Source organism: Stenella coeruleoalba (genome assembly GCF_951394435.1).
Source record: "Stenella coeruleoalba genome assembly, chromosome: 3".
Taxonomy (NCBI): domain Eukaryota; kingdom Metazoa; phylum Chordata; class Mammalia; order Artiodactyla; family Delphinidae; genus Stenella; species Stenella coeruleoalba.
Genome location: NC_137148.1, coordinates 139,587,240 through 139,600,562, shown reverse-complemented (window position 1 = coordinate 139,600,562; position 13,323 = coordinate 139,587,240). Strand labels below are relative to the sequence as shown.

Genomic DNA, 13,323 nt, shown 5'->3' with positions numbered 1-13,323 from the left:
ACATATGCTCAAAATATTCATAACCCCACTGGTACATATGAGCAGATGACCCAAGTATGGGCTAATATTTGAGAAAGAAGATGTGAAAGTCAGACTATACCTGAATTGCAACTCTGCAACTTTGTACTATGTACAAGTATTTACCTTCTTTATGTCTCAGCTTTGTTACCTGTAAAATTAAGAAAATGATATCTCCAATAGTTAAAGTGAAGATTAAATAAGTTAGTATGTATTAAATAAGTTAATATGTATAATGCACTAGAAGAGGAACTAGTGCAGAGTCAGTGTTTAATAAATGGTTGCTACTACAGTTGCCATTGTTGTCTGAAGAGAGGACAAAATGAAGACACTGAAGCCAATTAGAGAAAATGGAGATCATATAGGGTGAAAAAAAATATTTTAAATTAATAATATCCTCAGAGAGATAAAATATCTTGGCTATTGTGCTCAGGAAAAAAGAGCATACATTTATTATTTTTTTTAAATATATACTCAGAGAATAAATACAGTCAAAAGAAAGAACAAAAAAGGTTTCAAGAAATCTCTAGAAATTTGGAATGGTGGGAAAAGGATATCTGAAAAACCACTCTATAAAAACAGTGGAGGGGCTTCCCTGGTGGCACAGTGGTTGAGAGTCCGCCTGCCGATGCAGGGGACATGGGTTCGTGTCCCGGTCCAGGAAGATCCCACAGGCCGTGGAGCGGCTGGGCCCATGAGCCATGGCTGCTGACCCTGCGCGTCCGGAGCCTGTGCTCCGCAACGGGAGAGGCCACAGCAGTGAGAGGCCCACGTACAACAACAAAAAAAAACCAACAACAACAGTGGAACACTAGCAAAAATTGTCAAAATCAACTTATTCAGACCACTGGAAATTAAAGAATGACATAAAACAATCCAAGGAGTGTTTATTCAAGGAAAACATCTGAGTCTCATAAGGACAATGAGATTTGTGGTGTTTTAATGTAACCTATTCCTAACCTATTCCATCACCCTCTACCCAGCTCTGCAATAGCCTTGAAAACCAACAGTCTAACAAAGAGAATAGCTGTGGAAACCAGCAGCCTTAGGGAATTCAGGTGCTATACTAAGAAATATCTAATTAACACAAAGCAAAACAGTATGGAGGGACTTCCCTGGTGGTCCAGTGGTTAAGACTCCACGCTCCCAATGCAGGGGACATGGGTTCGATCCCTGGTCAGGGAACTAGATCCCACATGCTGCAACTAAAATATCCCACATGCTGCAACTAAAGATCCCACATGCCACAACTAAGACCCGAGCAGCCAAATAAATAAATATTAAAAAAAAAAAAAAACGACAGTATGGAGGAACAGAGAAACAAAAAGGACAAAAGACATAGAGATATAAATAGCAAACCTGCAGACATAAATCCTACCTTGGCAGTAATTTGCACTAAATATAAACAGGTTAAACACTCCAATCAAAAGGCAGATATTGACAGATGAATTTTTTAAATATATATATTCCAACTATATGTTGTCTACCAGAGATACACTTTACACTCAAAGACACAAGTAGGTGAAAAGTAAAAGGACAATAAAAGACATACCATGCAAAGAGTAACCAAAAGAAGTTGGAGTGGATGTACTTTTATCAGGCAAATTAAACTTTAAGACAAAATTGTTATTAGAGAAAAAGGTATTTTATAATGCTGAAAAGATCAATCCATCAAGAAGGCATAACGATTATAAACATATATTCAACTAAAACAGCCCCAAAATAAATGTAGTCCAAACTGAAATAATTAAAGGGAGAAATATATAATTCAACAAAAATAGCTGGAGACTTCAAATCCCCACCTTCAAGAATAGATAGAACAATTAGACAAAAAAACAAGGGAACAGGGCTTCCCTGGCGGCGCAGTGGTTGAGAGTCCGCCTGCCGATGCAGGGAACACGGGTTCGTGCCCCGGTCCGAGAAGATCCCACATGCCGCGGAGCAGCTGCGCCCGTGAGCCATGGCAGCTGAGCCTGCGCGTCCGGAGCCTGTGCTCCGCAACGGGAGAGGCCACAACAGTGAGAGGCCCGTGTACCGCCAAAAAAAAAAAAAAAAAAAAAAATCTGTAGGGTAAGCTGGCAGACTGAAAATTCAGGTAAAAGATAACACGGCAGTCTTGAGTCCAATTCACAAGGCAGGCCAAGCAGTCTGGTAACTCAGGCAGGGTTTTCATGCTTCAATCTCAAGACAGAATTGCTTCTTCCTTAGGGAATCTGTCTTTGCTCAGCTGATTGGACGAGGCATCTCCTCATTATGGAGAATGATCTACCTTACTCAAAGTCTACTGCTTGCAAATGTTAATCACATCTAAAAAATACCTTTTTTTTTTTGCAGTACGCGGGCCTCTCACTGTTGTGGCCTCTCCCGTTGCGGAGCACAGGCTCCAGACGCGCAGGCTCAGTGGCCATGGCTCACGGGCGCAGCCACTCCGCGGCATGTGGGATCTTCCCGGACTGGGGCACGAACCCGTGTCCCCTTCATCGGCAGGCGGACTCTCAACCACTGCGCCACCAGGGAAGTCCATGGAGGAATCTTAAATGCATATTACTAAGTGAAAAGAGGCCAATCCAAAAAGGCTATGTACTGTATGATTCTAAGAATATGATATTCTGGAAAAAGCAAAACTATAGACACAGTAAAAAGATCAGCAGTTACCAAGTTTTTGGTAGGTAGGGAGGGATGAATACATGGCGCACAGGACATTTTTAGGGCAGTGAAAATACTCTGTATAATACTGTAATGATGGGTACATGTCACCATATATTTGTCCAAAACCATAGAATGTACATTAAGAGTGAACACCAAGGTAAATGATGGACTTTGGGTGATTATGATGTGTCATTGTAGGTTCGTCAGTTTTAGCCGATGTACACTTATGTGGGAGATGCTGATAATGGGGAGAATATGCATGTGTGGGAGCAGGGGGTATTTGGGAGACCTCTGTACCTTCCCCTCAAGTTTGCTATGAAAAAAATTTCTCTCTAAAAAAAGTCTTAATTAAAAAATTATGGGCTTCCCTGGTGGCGCAATGGTTGAGAGTCCGCCGGCCGATGAAGGGGACACGGGTTCGTGCCCAGGTCCGGGAAGATCCCACATGCCGCGGAGTGGCTGGGCCCGTGAGCCATGGCCGCTGAGCCTGCGCTTCCGGAGCCTGTGCTCCACAATGGGAGAGGCCGCAACAGTGAGAGGCCCACGTACCACAAAAACAAAAAAAAAAAAAAAAAAAAAAAATTATAATAAAAGTGGCAAGTAGGAGGGGAAAAGAAGGATAGAGTATGATGAATGCCAGGGCAAAAGTGAAAACAAAATGCAATGAATATACTGAGGTCACATGTGATTAGGCAAGTGTTACTCAGCAGTGTTTTTTTTTAATAAACCTTATGGTACTTTTCCATGTGTTACCACCTACTTCACCCTCATTCCCATCTATACCAATACAAAGGGGGGGATGGGGTAACTACAGTTAGGACTTCACTTAAGGAACTGAAAACTCACCAGTCTTCACAGATCTGATTGCTATACATCCAACCATGTTCTCTACAAAGAGAAACAGTAGCTACTGCTGCTGGTTTAAAATACGATGTCATATCTAGTGGTGAAATAACATTTAGAAGACTCTACTTTAGATCTGAGTATATATGGTGGGGAGAGAGAAGGAGGCCAATTTTTTTTTTCAATAAATTTATTTATTTATTTTTGGCTGCATTGGGTCTTCATTGCTGCGTGTGGGCTTTCTCTAGTTGCAGCGAGAGGGGGCTACTCTTCATTGCAGTTCACAGGCTTCTCATTGCAGTGTCTTCTCTTGTTGCACAGCACGGGCTCTAGAGATGCGGGCTTCAGTAGTTGTGGCATGAAGGCCCAGTAGTTGTGGCTCACGGGCTCTAGAGCTCAGGCTCAATAGTTGTGGCGCACGGGCTTAGTTGCTCCGTGGCATGTGGGATCTTCCTGGACCAGGGCTCAAACCCATGTCCCCTGCATTTGAAGGCAGATTCTTAACCACTGAGCCACCAGGGAAGTCCCAGGAGGCCAATTTTTAAGAACAATCTTACTTGTCTGGTGGGGCTCATGCTTTATCTCAAACACAAATGTGCTATTAAGTGAATCTAAGATAAGTGATACAAATCCCTCTACTGAGCCAGTAGGAAATTCCAACTTTTGTAAGTTGGGAAGTGCTAAACCAGCAACCTTTTAGAAAAGAGTATCTGTCTTTTTGAGCTGTTTCTGGGGAACTGCATATAAAGCATTCTGAAAACAAAAATACTTCCCAATTTTTCCAGGATTTGTTTGCCATCTTGATAGAAGGCTACCCAGGACAGATATTGTCAGGGCTCAAAGTATTTTCAGGATTATATTCACAGTTGAAATGTTCTCCAATATGGTGTTTGAACATCAAAACCAAAACAGCCCTTGAGGAGATTTAAAAAAAAAAAAAATTGCTTAATTTTTTAGTCCCTACAAAATGTCTAAAGGAATTATTTTCTCTACCAATATTCCTATCACTTAATAATTTGACAGGCCTTTCTGAAAAATGTCTTTAGCAGATTTACAACTAGAAGAACTAGGCATATTTTGATTGACTACAGTAAGCTACAAAGTGACATAATTCTGATTGATTTTAGGTGGGAAAGAAAAACCATACGCTAAATGTTTCTGTCTTCTTATGGGTGGGAAGAGTAATTGCTGGTCAGGTCCCGGGGGTTTCAGAAATGGTTAAGTACCATTTTCTAGTTAAATCTTTGAGTCATTCTTCTGATGATTAATTCAGCTTTGCAAAAATATACTCTTGTGGCAACTTATTTGGAATAAGAAGTCAATGACAAAACCTTAACTTTTTTTTTTCCCTCTCCCGTTGCAGAGCACAGGCTCCAGACGTGCAGGCTCAGTGGCCGCGGCTCACGGGCCCAGCCGCTCCGCGGCATGTGGGATCTTCCCGGACCAGGGCACGAACCCGTGTCCCCTGCATCGGCAGGAGGACTCTCAACCACTGTGCCACCAGGGAAGCCCCAAAACCTTAACTTTATTGAGCTTATATGTTGACACAACTGTCAAAAGATAACTAGATTTTTTTAAGAAAAGATTAATTTATACATGACAAATTCAGGAAAGATGACTAAAGGGGAGTTAACAATGTTTGGAGTATATTCCTAATATGGGGAGGCTATTAGAGACTGAATGTTTATGTCCCCTCAAAATTCACATGTTGAAGCCCCAACCTCCATGTAATGGTATTTGGAAAGGGGGTCTTTGGGAGGTAATTGTGGTTAGATGAGGCCATGAGGGTGGGGCCCTCATGATAGGATTAGTGTTCTTACGAGGAGAGACACCAGAGAGTTTCTCTCCACATGCACACACACACACGCACGCACGTGCACGCGCGCACGCACACACACACACAAAGAAGAAAGGTCATGTGAGGACACAGGGAGAAGGCAGTCATCTGGAAGCCAGGGACAGAGGCTGCACCAGAATCTGACAGTGTTGGCACCCTGATCTTGGACTTCCAACTTCCGGAACTGTGAGAAAACAAATTTCTCTTGTTTAAGCCGTCAAGTGTATGGTATTTTGTTCTGGCAGCCCGAGCTGGCTAATACAAGGACCGTATCCCAGAAGAAAGTATCATGCTCTAATATCCTTTAGCAGATATCTTTTGGGATTTGCCTGCCTAGCCCACATCCCTACTGCTGAGAACAGACACCCCCTTCACCCACAGGGTATTAATGGTACTCACTCTCCTGCGCATAACTAACTGGCCTAGGGGTAGACACCTGGCAAACCATGCTGCTCTGAGCCATACTAGAACCTGCGGCAAAAAGAAAAAAATCAGTAATAGTGATCCTCCCTTTATTCAAAATTTTGTATTCTGTTCACCACGGAATTTTTTGCATTAATTTTTATTTCGTAAAATATTACATTGAAGTATTATTTATCCAGATTATTGATATTTTTAGTCATTGCCTTAAATTTTGCTGAGGTTCCACTCACCTAACCCTAGACCCATGCCTGCTGACAAAGTTAGGTATCCTCTGAATTTGAGAAACGGTCTAAGAAAGCCCGGTCAAGGGATCCTACACTGGCAGCCTCAAGACTCCATTTGGCCTGTAGACTCTAGTTGTGTGTGTGGTTTTGTTTGTTTGTTCTTAGATTTTTTTGATGTGGACCATTTTTAAAGTCTTTATTGAATTTGTTACAATATTGCTTCTGTTTTATGTTTTGTTATTTTGGCTGTGAGGCATGTGGGATCTTAGCTCCCCGACCAGGGATCAAACCCACACCCTCTGCATTAGAGGGCGAAGTCTTAACCACTGGACTACCAGGGAAGTCCCTCTGGTTGTGTTTAGTTTTACCTATACTAATATTGTTTAAGTTGAATGCTTTTAAGGAAGAAATGCACTCTGCATATTGCCACTGTCCCATCACTACCTGGTAATTAAGGTGTGGCCCAGCTCCTGACAGCCTTTGGGCCTGACTCTGACCTAGCGGGTGGGACTGGTCACTGAAATTGAGACCCTTTGAGGCCACCATATTCTGCACATGCAGAAAGATGCAGAAAAAGCCCAACTGCAGAAAGAAAAATGAAGTAGATGTGCGAGAGGAGCAAAAAGGAGACCTCCAGGAGAGAGAAGAGTATAAGCTTGACTACGGTGACTTTGAACTTCCTGTTCGTATCACCCACGGGCAGCTCTAATTCTACCTTCAGTCTGAATGAAACACCCATGTCCCTTCTCACTAACCACCCCTTGCTCTCCCACCTTCCTGGGCTAGGGCTCCTGATACGTGGAAACTAACAATCCTCGCCAAGGCTCCTAATGAGGAAAAACCATTGTCCTTTCTTACTTTCTATTTACTGTAAAATGAGCAGATAAGCAATCCGCCAAGGAAGTTCTGTCCTGCTCAGGGTCGCCAACCTGTGCAAACAGCTGCCATTTGAAAGGAGGAATGATCTTTCACTCCACAGCCTTTGTTGTGTGGTTCATAACCCCGTCTGTGCCGCAGATATAGTTAACACTTAAAAACTGGAGAGCACAGAAAGGCTGGATGGAGACAGCCTCCAGGAGCTACAAAGAACACCCAGGCTCATGCTGTGATCTACTATTGTTATAATTATTCGGAATCAATTTTAATCAAGAAACAGCATACCCATTTAAATAAAATGAAAAAATAAAAGCACTGGGAAGAAAACCAAAGTTTGATTCCAAGCAAAACTGAAGACTTCAGTCTCTGCAAAGAAAATCTAATTCTGCCAAAATTTAGTATATTTTACATTTAATTTTGCTCTGATTTATGACTGAATCTCCTGTACCAATGGTACATAAAAAACCATTAACTCTGTGGAGGCAATAGTTTTTATCATAAAAAATGCATACTGCTCATACCATTATTGCTTAGGAAATTAGGAAACACAGCTTCTAATACCCTGTGCGTGGAATACTGTAGCAAACCACTTAACTTGCAATAATAGAGTATTGACTGGGTACAGTGATCTGTGAGCCACGGCCACAGTCAGATTAAGCTATCATCACACTGTGCTCGATAGAGCCGCTCTTCTAATACATTCATTCCACCTTAGCCAAAGAATAGCTAACAGATTAGCCACAAACAGGCTTAAGAGGCTCTTCCTGTAAAGTATATATTATTTTCCTTGTTTCACTTTGTTTTCAAATACTTAAACTACTGACTTCCTTTTTCCTCCTATCTGCAAAATCTTTAGGACTTTGGAATACTGTAAGCCCATGATTTAAGCAATATCTGAATTAAGAGAAGGTGTTTCTGAGGCTAATTTCATGTTTATCCAAGAGAATCACCATCCAAAAGGTTGGATTATCATTTGCAGGTCTTGAAGGTGTGAGAGGATAAATTTAAGAGCTTTACAATGCCGTTTAAGTGAGCCTCACTAGCCCAACGGCATCAAAGCACATATATGTGCATGCTCTTTCTGAATGCTGGCTGTGATCAGCACCCCCTCCCCCTCCCCCTCCTCCCTCTCCCTTCTTCCCTTTCCCCCTTTTCTCTTCTTCTCACACACACACACACACACACACACACACACACACATATCACACATCACACATACACTCACTCACTCACTCACACATAGACTTTTCATTATTCCCTAGTTAATCTGGGGAGGTGATCCAGCATATTACATAGTGACAGGATATGATATCTTCTGGTTCCTGTCACTATTCGTTAACGGACACTGGAAGATTTAGTCTAAAGCCTTTTCTTTGTATCCCAATTAGCACTGTGGACAGATCCTAAGTGTCTGTGGCAGATGAGCCTTAATAACAAGAGAAAAAAGGCACCACCCCGGAAAATCTATCCAAGTTACAGGTCACAGGAGGGAAAGCCTCAGTGGGAGACGTAAAAAACTGATATGCCCCCAAAACACTCCTCCTGTTTTACCGTAATTAGTATTTAGTATTTACCGTAATTAGTATTACTCCGTTGATTTCAGGCATTACCTAAATGCAGTAACTATAAAAATATGAGTCTTTTGAACATATCATTGGGGTCAACTCTTCATAGGTTTCTCATGTTCCTGCAAGTTTTCTGAGCAGAGGCATTGACAGTTTTTGCCTAGACTATCTTGTCAAGAATGTTTGAATAGCAAACAGCCTTGGAAGCTAGAGATAGTACCTTCCTCTGGGACAGAGGACAGATTTGTTTCCTGACCAATGTAAGACAGATAATGTCTCCCTCTGAGGCAAAAGTTGGTCAGGTTTATCAGCAGCCCCTTTAAAAAACTGGAGTTTCCTAAGCTTGGGGTTCCTCAACCATGACACAAACCCATTATATGCACAGCTATCCCATTGGACCTCTTCTGCATCATCCTTTGGACTTGGGGACAAGGGGAACCAAGGAAATCATGATGCTCATGCTGCCTGGGGAGCCATGAATAAGGAGGTCTGTTGTCTCTACCCAGGAGTCTTATGTTTTCAACCGGCATCCATGAAATTGTCGCAGGCTGACTCCTTAGTTGCAAGTAAGTTAAAATTTCAGACAATCACAGCTCTGGACACTCACCACACTTAACAAATTAATATGTAACTTGAGAACAACCAACTCTTTCCTCACAGGAATAACAGATTGCTTGACTCCTGAATTGCAGTGGTTCTAAGGGATGTTTAAAATATTCCCCAGATGCTGTCACTCCCAAAAGAATGCTTCACACATGCCCATGAACCGATATGTCAGCAATAGCCACCACACAGAACTGCCATGTTCTCCCTCTCCTGCACCAACTGCCTCCATAGGTGTTTTGAGCTTCCCACCAGCAACTTCTCACCACATCCACCCTGTGAATGCCAGTGTCCATGCAAGAGCATGGTCTCCAGAGAATCCTCCATGACGCCAATTCCAAAGGTGCCAAAACAGTGCTTAGAGACATCCATCTTTTCCATTCTGTGCCATAATGTGACACCGAGGTTCTGCAACACAACTGATTGGGCACCAGAATCCCTAAAGACTCTCATAAGAAAAAAAATGACAGCAACTACTGACCATTGCCCCATTAAGCAATGAACTCAAACCCATTCCATTGTACAGGCAAGAAAGACAAAACAACACCCTCATCGTTTTTGTCTCTCCTCCTCCTTGTAACCTTTATTGCAGCCAAACTACTCCCTCCAATTCAAACTAACAATCCAATGTTCTTATATCAAAGGATACAGACAGATTCTGGGCAAGTGTCCAAAGGCTCCATTCATCCTGGTAATAGTCTATAACAAACCCTTTTTGTTTATAAGACTACCTGCCAACCAAGGAGCAGAGAACGACATTAAAGAAAATGGAACACAAGTTGGATAAATACTGCAGAAGAAAACAGAGAGGGAAAAAAAGACAGAAAGAAATGTCCTAGACTTTAAAGATATATGGGAAGTATGCACCTAGGCATTTGAACACGTTCTTGGCAGTAAAGACAAGATTGTCAAGGTCATCTTCAGCCTTGAGCACCTCTATCCAGGGAAATAGTTCTTTGCACATGTAGTCCAGGCTTTGAAACTGGTCATGCTTTTATCTAGGTGATGATGCTCATTTGTATATTCAAATATGCTAACTAGTAATTATGAAAAGCAGTACATGCAAAACATGGGCGGACTAGAGTAATCGCTCAATAAAAAACCAAAGAAAAACTGAGTTTTGCTACTTTTCATTTTTCTGTCTTCATCCTCCCAAAAAGAAGAAAACGTAGACTTGCTAGGGAACAAGAAAAGCATCTGGATCAGAAAGCCCCCCAAATTTCACATTCAATCCTGCCATCCAGACAAGGATTTAGAATCGCTTTTCCTAAACCAATAATTGAGTGGTGCCTGCCAATTTCTCCCAGAACTTGGCTTTTCTTAACAAGCCATTCCACTGCCTTTATCCCTTTTGTTCTTTGCAATGAACATAAGAAAAACTGGATGAATTGCACACAATCAGCAGGGATATCATGGGGGTAAAATTTGTGTAATGAACTGTAAAAAAAAAAAAAGGCTTTTGAACCACGGAATTTTCTGAGAAAAATCCACAAATAAAAAAATACCATCTAGAAAGTTGACAGTTTTATAAATTGGTCCATAAAACAGTAATGCTCAATTTTTTTTTACTAGCCTAGAAATTGTTTAGTTTTGATAGCAATGATCCAAGTAGCAAGGACTATATTTCTAAGAGGAAAGTGGTAAACACGTAAAATGTAGCCAGGACCAATTTTTGCCAAAAAAAAATCAAAGAAACTAAATTAGTTAAAGACAATGAACTAACATCTAACACAACTCAACAGTGATTTCACTGACAGATTTCTCAGGAAGGCTGTACCGTTACCCAGACCTCTGGATCTTTCCACTGCTCTGGTCCGGTTCTCTGAGTCCAAGTTTGATCCTAGTTTGATCACTGAAACAATGTTCAGACCACTTATGGTTTCAGAAGATCTAATAAGAAAATTTCTATCTGAATCTTGATCCTGAAAGAGGAGATTTGAGAAAATGTAGCAACCTTGTGAAACAGCCTCTCCCAAAGCTGAATCTACTCCCTGGGCGTAAGTTAAATTACTACAGAAGCACTGAGTGTTCTGCAGGACCATGGTATCATGAGGTCAACAGCACAGGTTTGGCAGAGGCCAGTCTCAGGTTCAAATCCCAGCTCTGCCAGCACGGCCCAGGTGGCCTTAGGAAAGTTATAAGAGATTTCATAAGCCCAGGTTCTGCTTCTCTGAGAGAGGGATACTAACATTCCAATACATGTCCTCTGTGAAACTCTGATGATCAACCATAATACATGAAGTAGAACTTTGCTATATAGCAGAATTGTCACAGATCTCAAACGACTTCAACACTAGCAGAAAGAAAAGCACCACTGTGGAATAATAGCTACTTTGATTGTGATGAGATAAAAAAAAAAAATCCCTACAGGAGAAAAGAGGGGTGTTAAGAAGAAAACAGTTATTCACAACTTCTCCTTCTGGAGGTATCTGTTTTACTTCTCCAATCTCTAAAAGCTGCTGAGGCTTCAGCTTCTTCTATGAACAGGAGCTGACCAGTGACGGGAAAGGATGCTCAGACCAGCAACAGGAAGTCATGTGATCAGCACTGGCTGAGAAGCCCTCAAATCTCGCCTGGGCTTCGCCCCTAAGAGGCTGTACCTGGGGCCCTTGCTTAACCTCTCTGCGACCCCAAATTCTCAATTATAAAATGAGAGGTTTGAACTGAAAATGTTCTAGAAGGTCCACTAGAGCTAACGAAAAAACATTCTAAATTTCCACGATGCTACTGCACAAAATACACAGATGACCCAAAAAAGATTGCAAGTCAGGTTACCTTTCCCCTGGAGAAACTGAGCTTGCGTTATAGGGAGCTCATGCCTTGTTTGGCAATGAATGTCCTGATCCACTGCGCTGGGCATCCAGGTGACCCACATTTCTGTATAAATGCTTCTGCTGGTGCCAAGGGCTGCATGTGGCCTGGAACCAGAAAGGAAGAGATTAAACGGAAGGCACAAACACCTGCCTCAAAGCCTGTAGGGAGCTCTAACCATTCTGATGGGCCATTTGTGGTAATTGTCCTGTCTTATCCAATAAACTGGCTATTCAGGCACTGAGAGGTTGATGCCTGCTGTCAGTTGACCGTAATTCCAATCACCTCCATTGCAGATATATGTTTTATTTGCATCACACCTGTACCACCACAGACCAAGAGAGACCAATTAAACTATGATTAGCACATATGCCACCTAAATCTGACAAACGTCTGTTCTCAATGAAATTAAAGAACTGTGTTAGGGAAGGCCAGATGACCACTTGGGTGTGGGAGGGTGGTACCAATGACATTGAGAATATGAGACATGCAGAAATAGATCTAAAAGAAATAGGTTTTGTTAGTTGCATTTTCTATTGCTGTTGATAGACAACTTTTGATAGCACATGCTCAGACAAAGGAGAGCATTCCATTTTAAACACCTGCTAGCAAATCAAGTGGCAAAAGAATAGGATCACATAGCTTGACTTAAGTAAGTACATCAATTGCCGGGGCATCTGGGCAATTCGCAACTGGATACAGCATCATTTGGGCTATTGAAACGTAAAGCACAAATACAGACAAGGTCATTGCCGTGACTAATACATCATCCCAACTTGCCTCCCTGCCTGTATTAGTTAGGGCAACACCAGCTCCTCTCAAAAATAAAACTGTTAGCATCTAGTGAAAGTGTTCTAGGTGAGCGGGCTACTCTCCTCCACATGGAGATTTAGAGAACCAGAATCCTACTGTCTGGTGGCTCTGTCAATTCCTAGGCCCCTGGCGTCGCCTGTAACCAGATGACAGACAGGGGAAAGACATGGTCAAAGAGATACTGGTTTCTTAAAACTCTGGCCCAGGAAATAATACCTCTCCTCCTTTGCAAGAGCAGTCACATGGCATATCTGGATGCCAGGAGGACCAGGAAATGTAGTCCCTAGGTGGGCAACTTCTTCCCAAGGTTGATCCTATACCATGGAAGGCACAGCACTCAATTTTGGTGGACGGCTAGTCTCTTCTACAATCACATACTCTCATATAGAAATGTGTCTGCTTGGGAGCCAGTTTTTATAGCCCAATCATTTCAATTGTACTTTATCATCGACTAAATATGTTACATCCCAACTTCCTGCTTTTTCCTGGTCAGTAACTTCATATGGCTATCACACTGAATGTTTTTTCAAGGTATTGGAGGATACCCAACCAGACAATAAAGATGCCTCAGAAGTGTACTATTAGGAGTGAGAAGAGCATACGATTGCCTTCCTCATGAGGAAAGAGAAACTATTGATTTGTCTTCATTTTTTTGGTCACT

At 42.0% G+C, this 13,323-nt stretch overlaps 1 protein-coding gene across 1 annotated transcript in view; it reads right to left on the bottom strand.

Annotated features, from left to right (window-relative positions):
• The window catches only part of LOC307185039 (uncharacterized protein), a 127,293-nt gene that overhangs the window by 22,799 nt on the left and 91,171 nt on the right, over positions 1 to 13,323 (bottom strand). Inside the window, exon 3 of the mRNA XM_079918828.1 lies at positions 11,814 to 11,956. Coding sequence (XP_079774954.1) covers positions 11,814 to 11,956 — 143 coding nt within the window. The remainder of the gene's footprint in view (positions 1 to 11,813; positions 11,957 to 13,323) is intronic.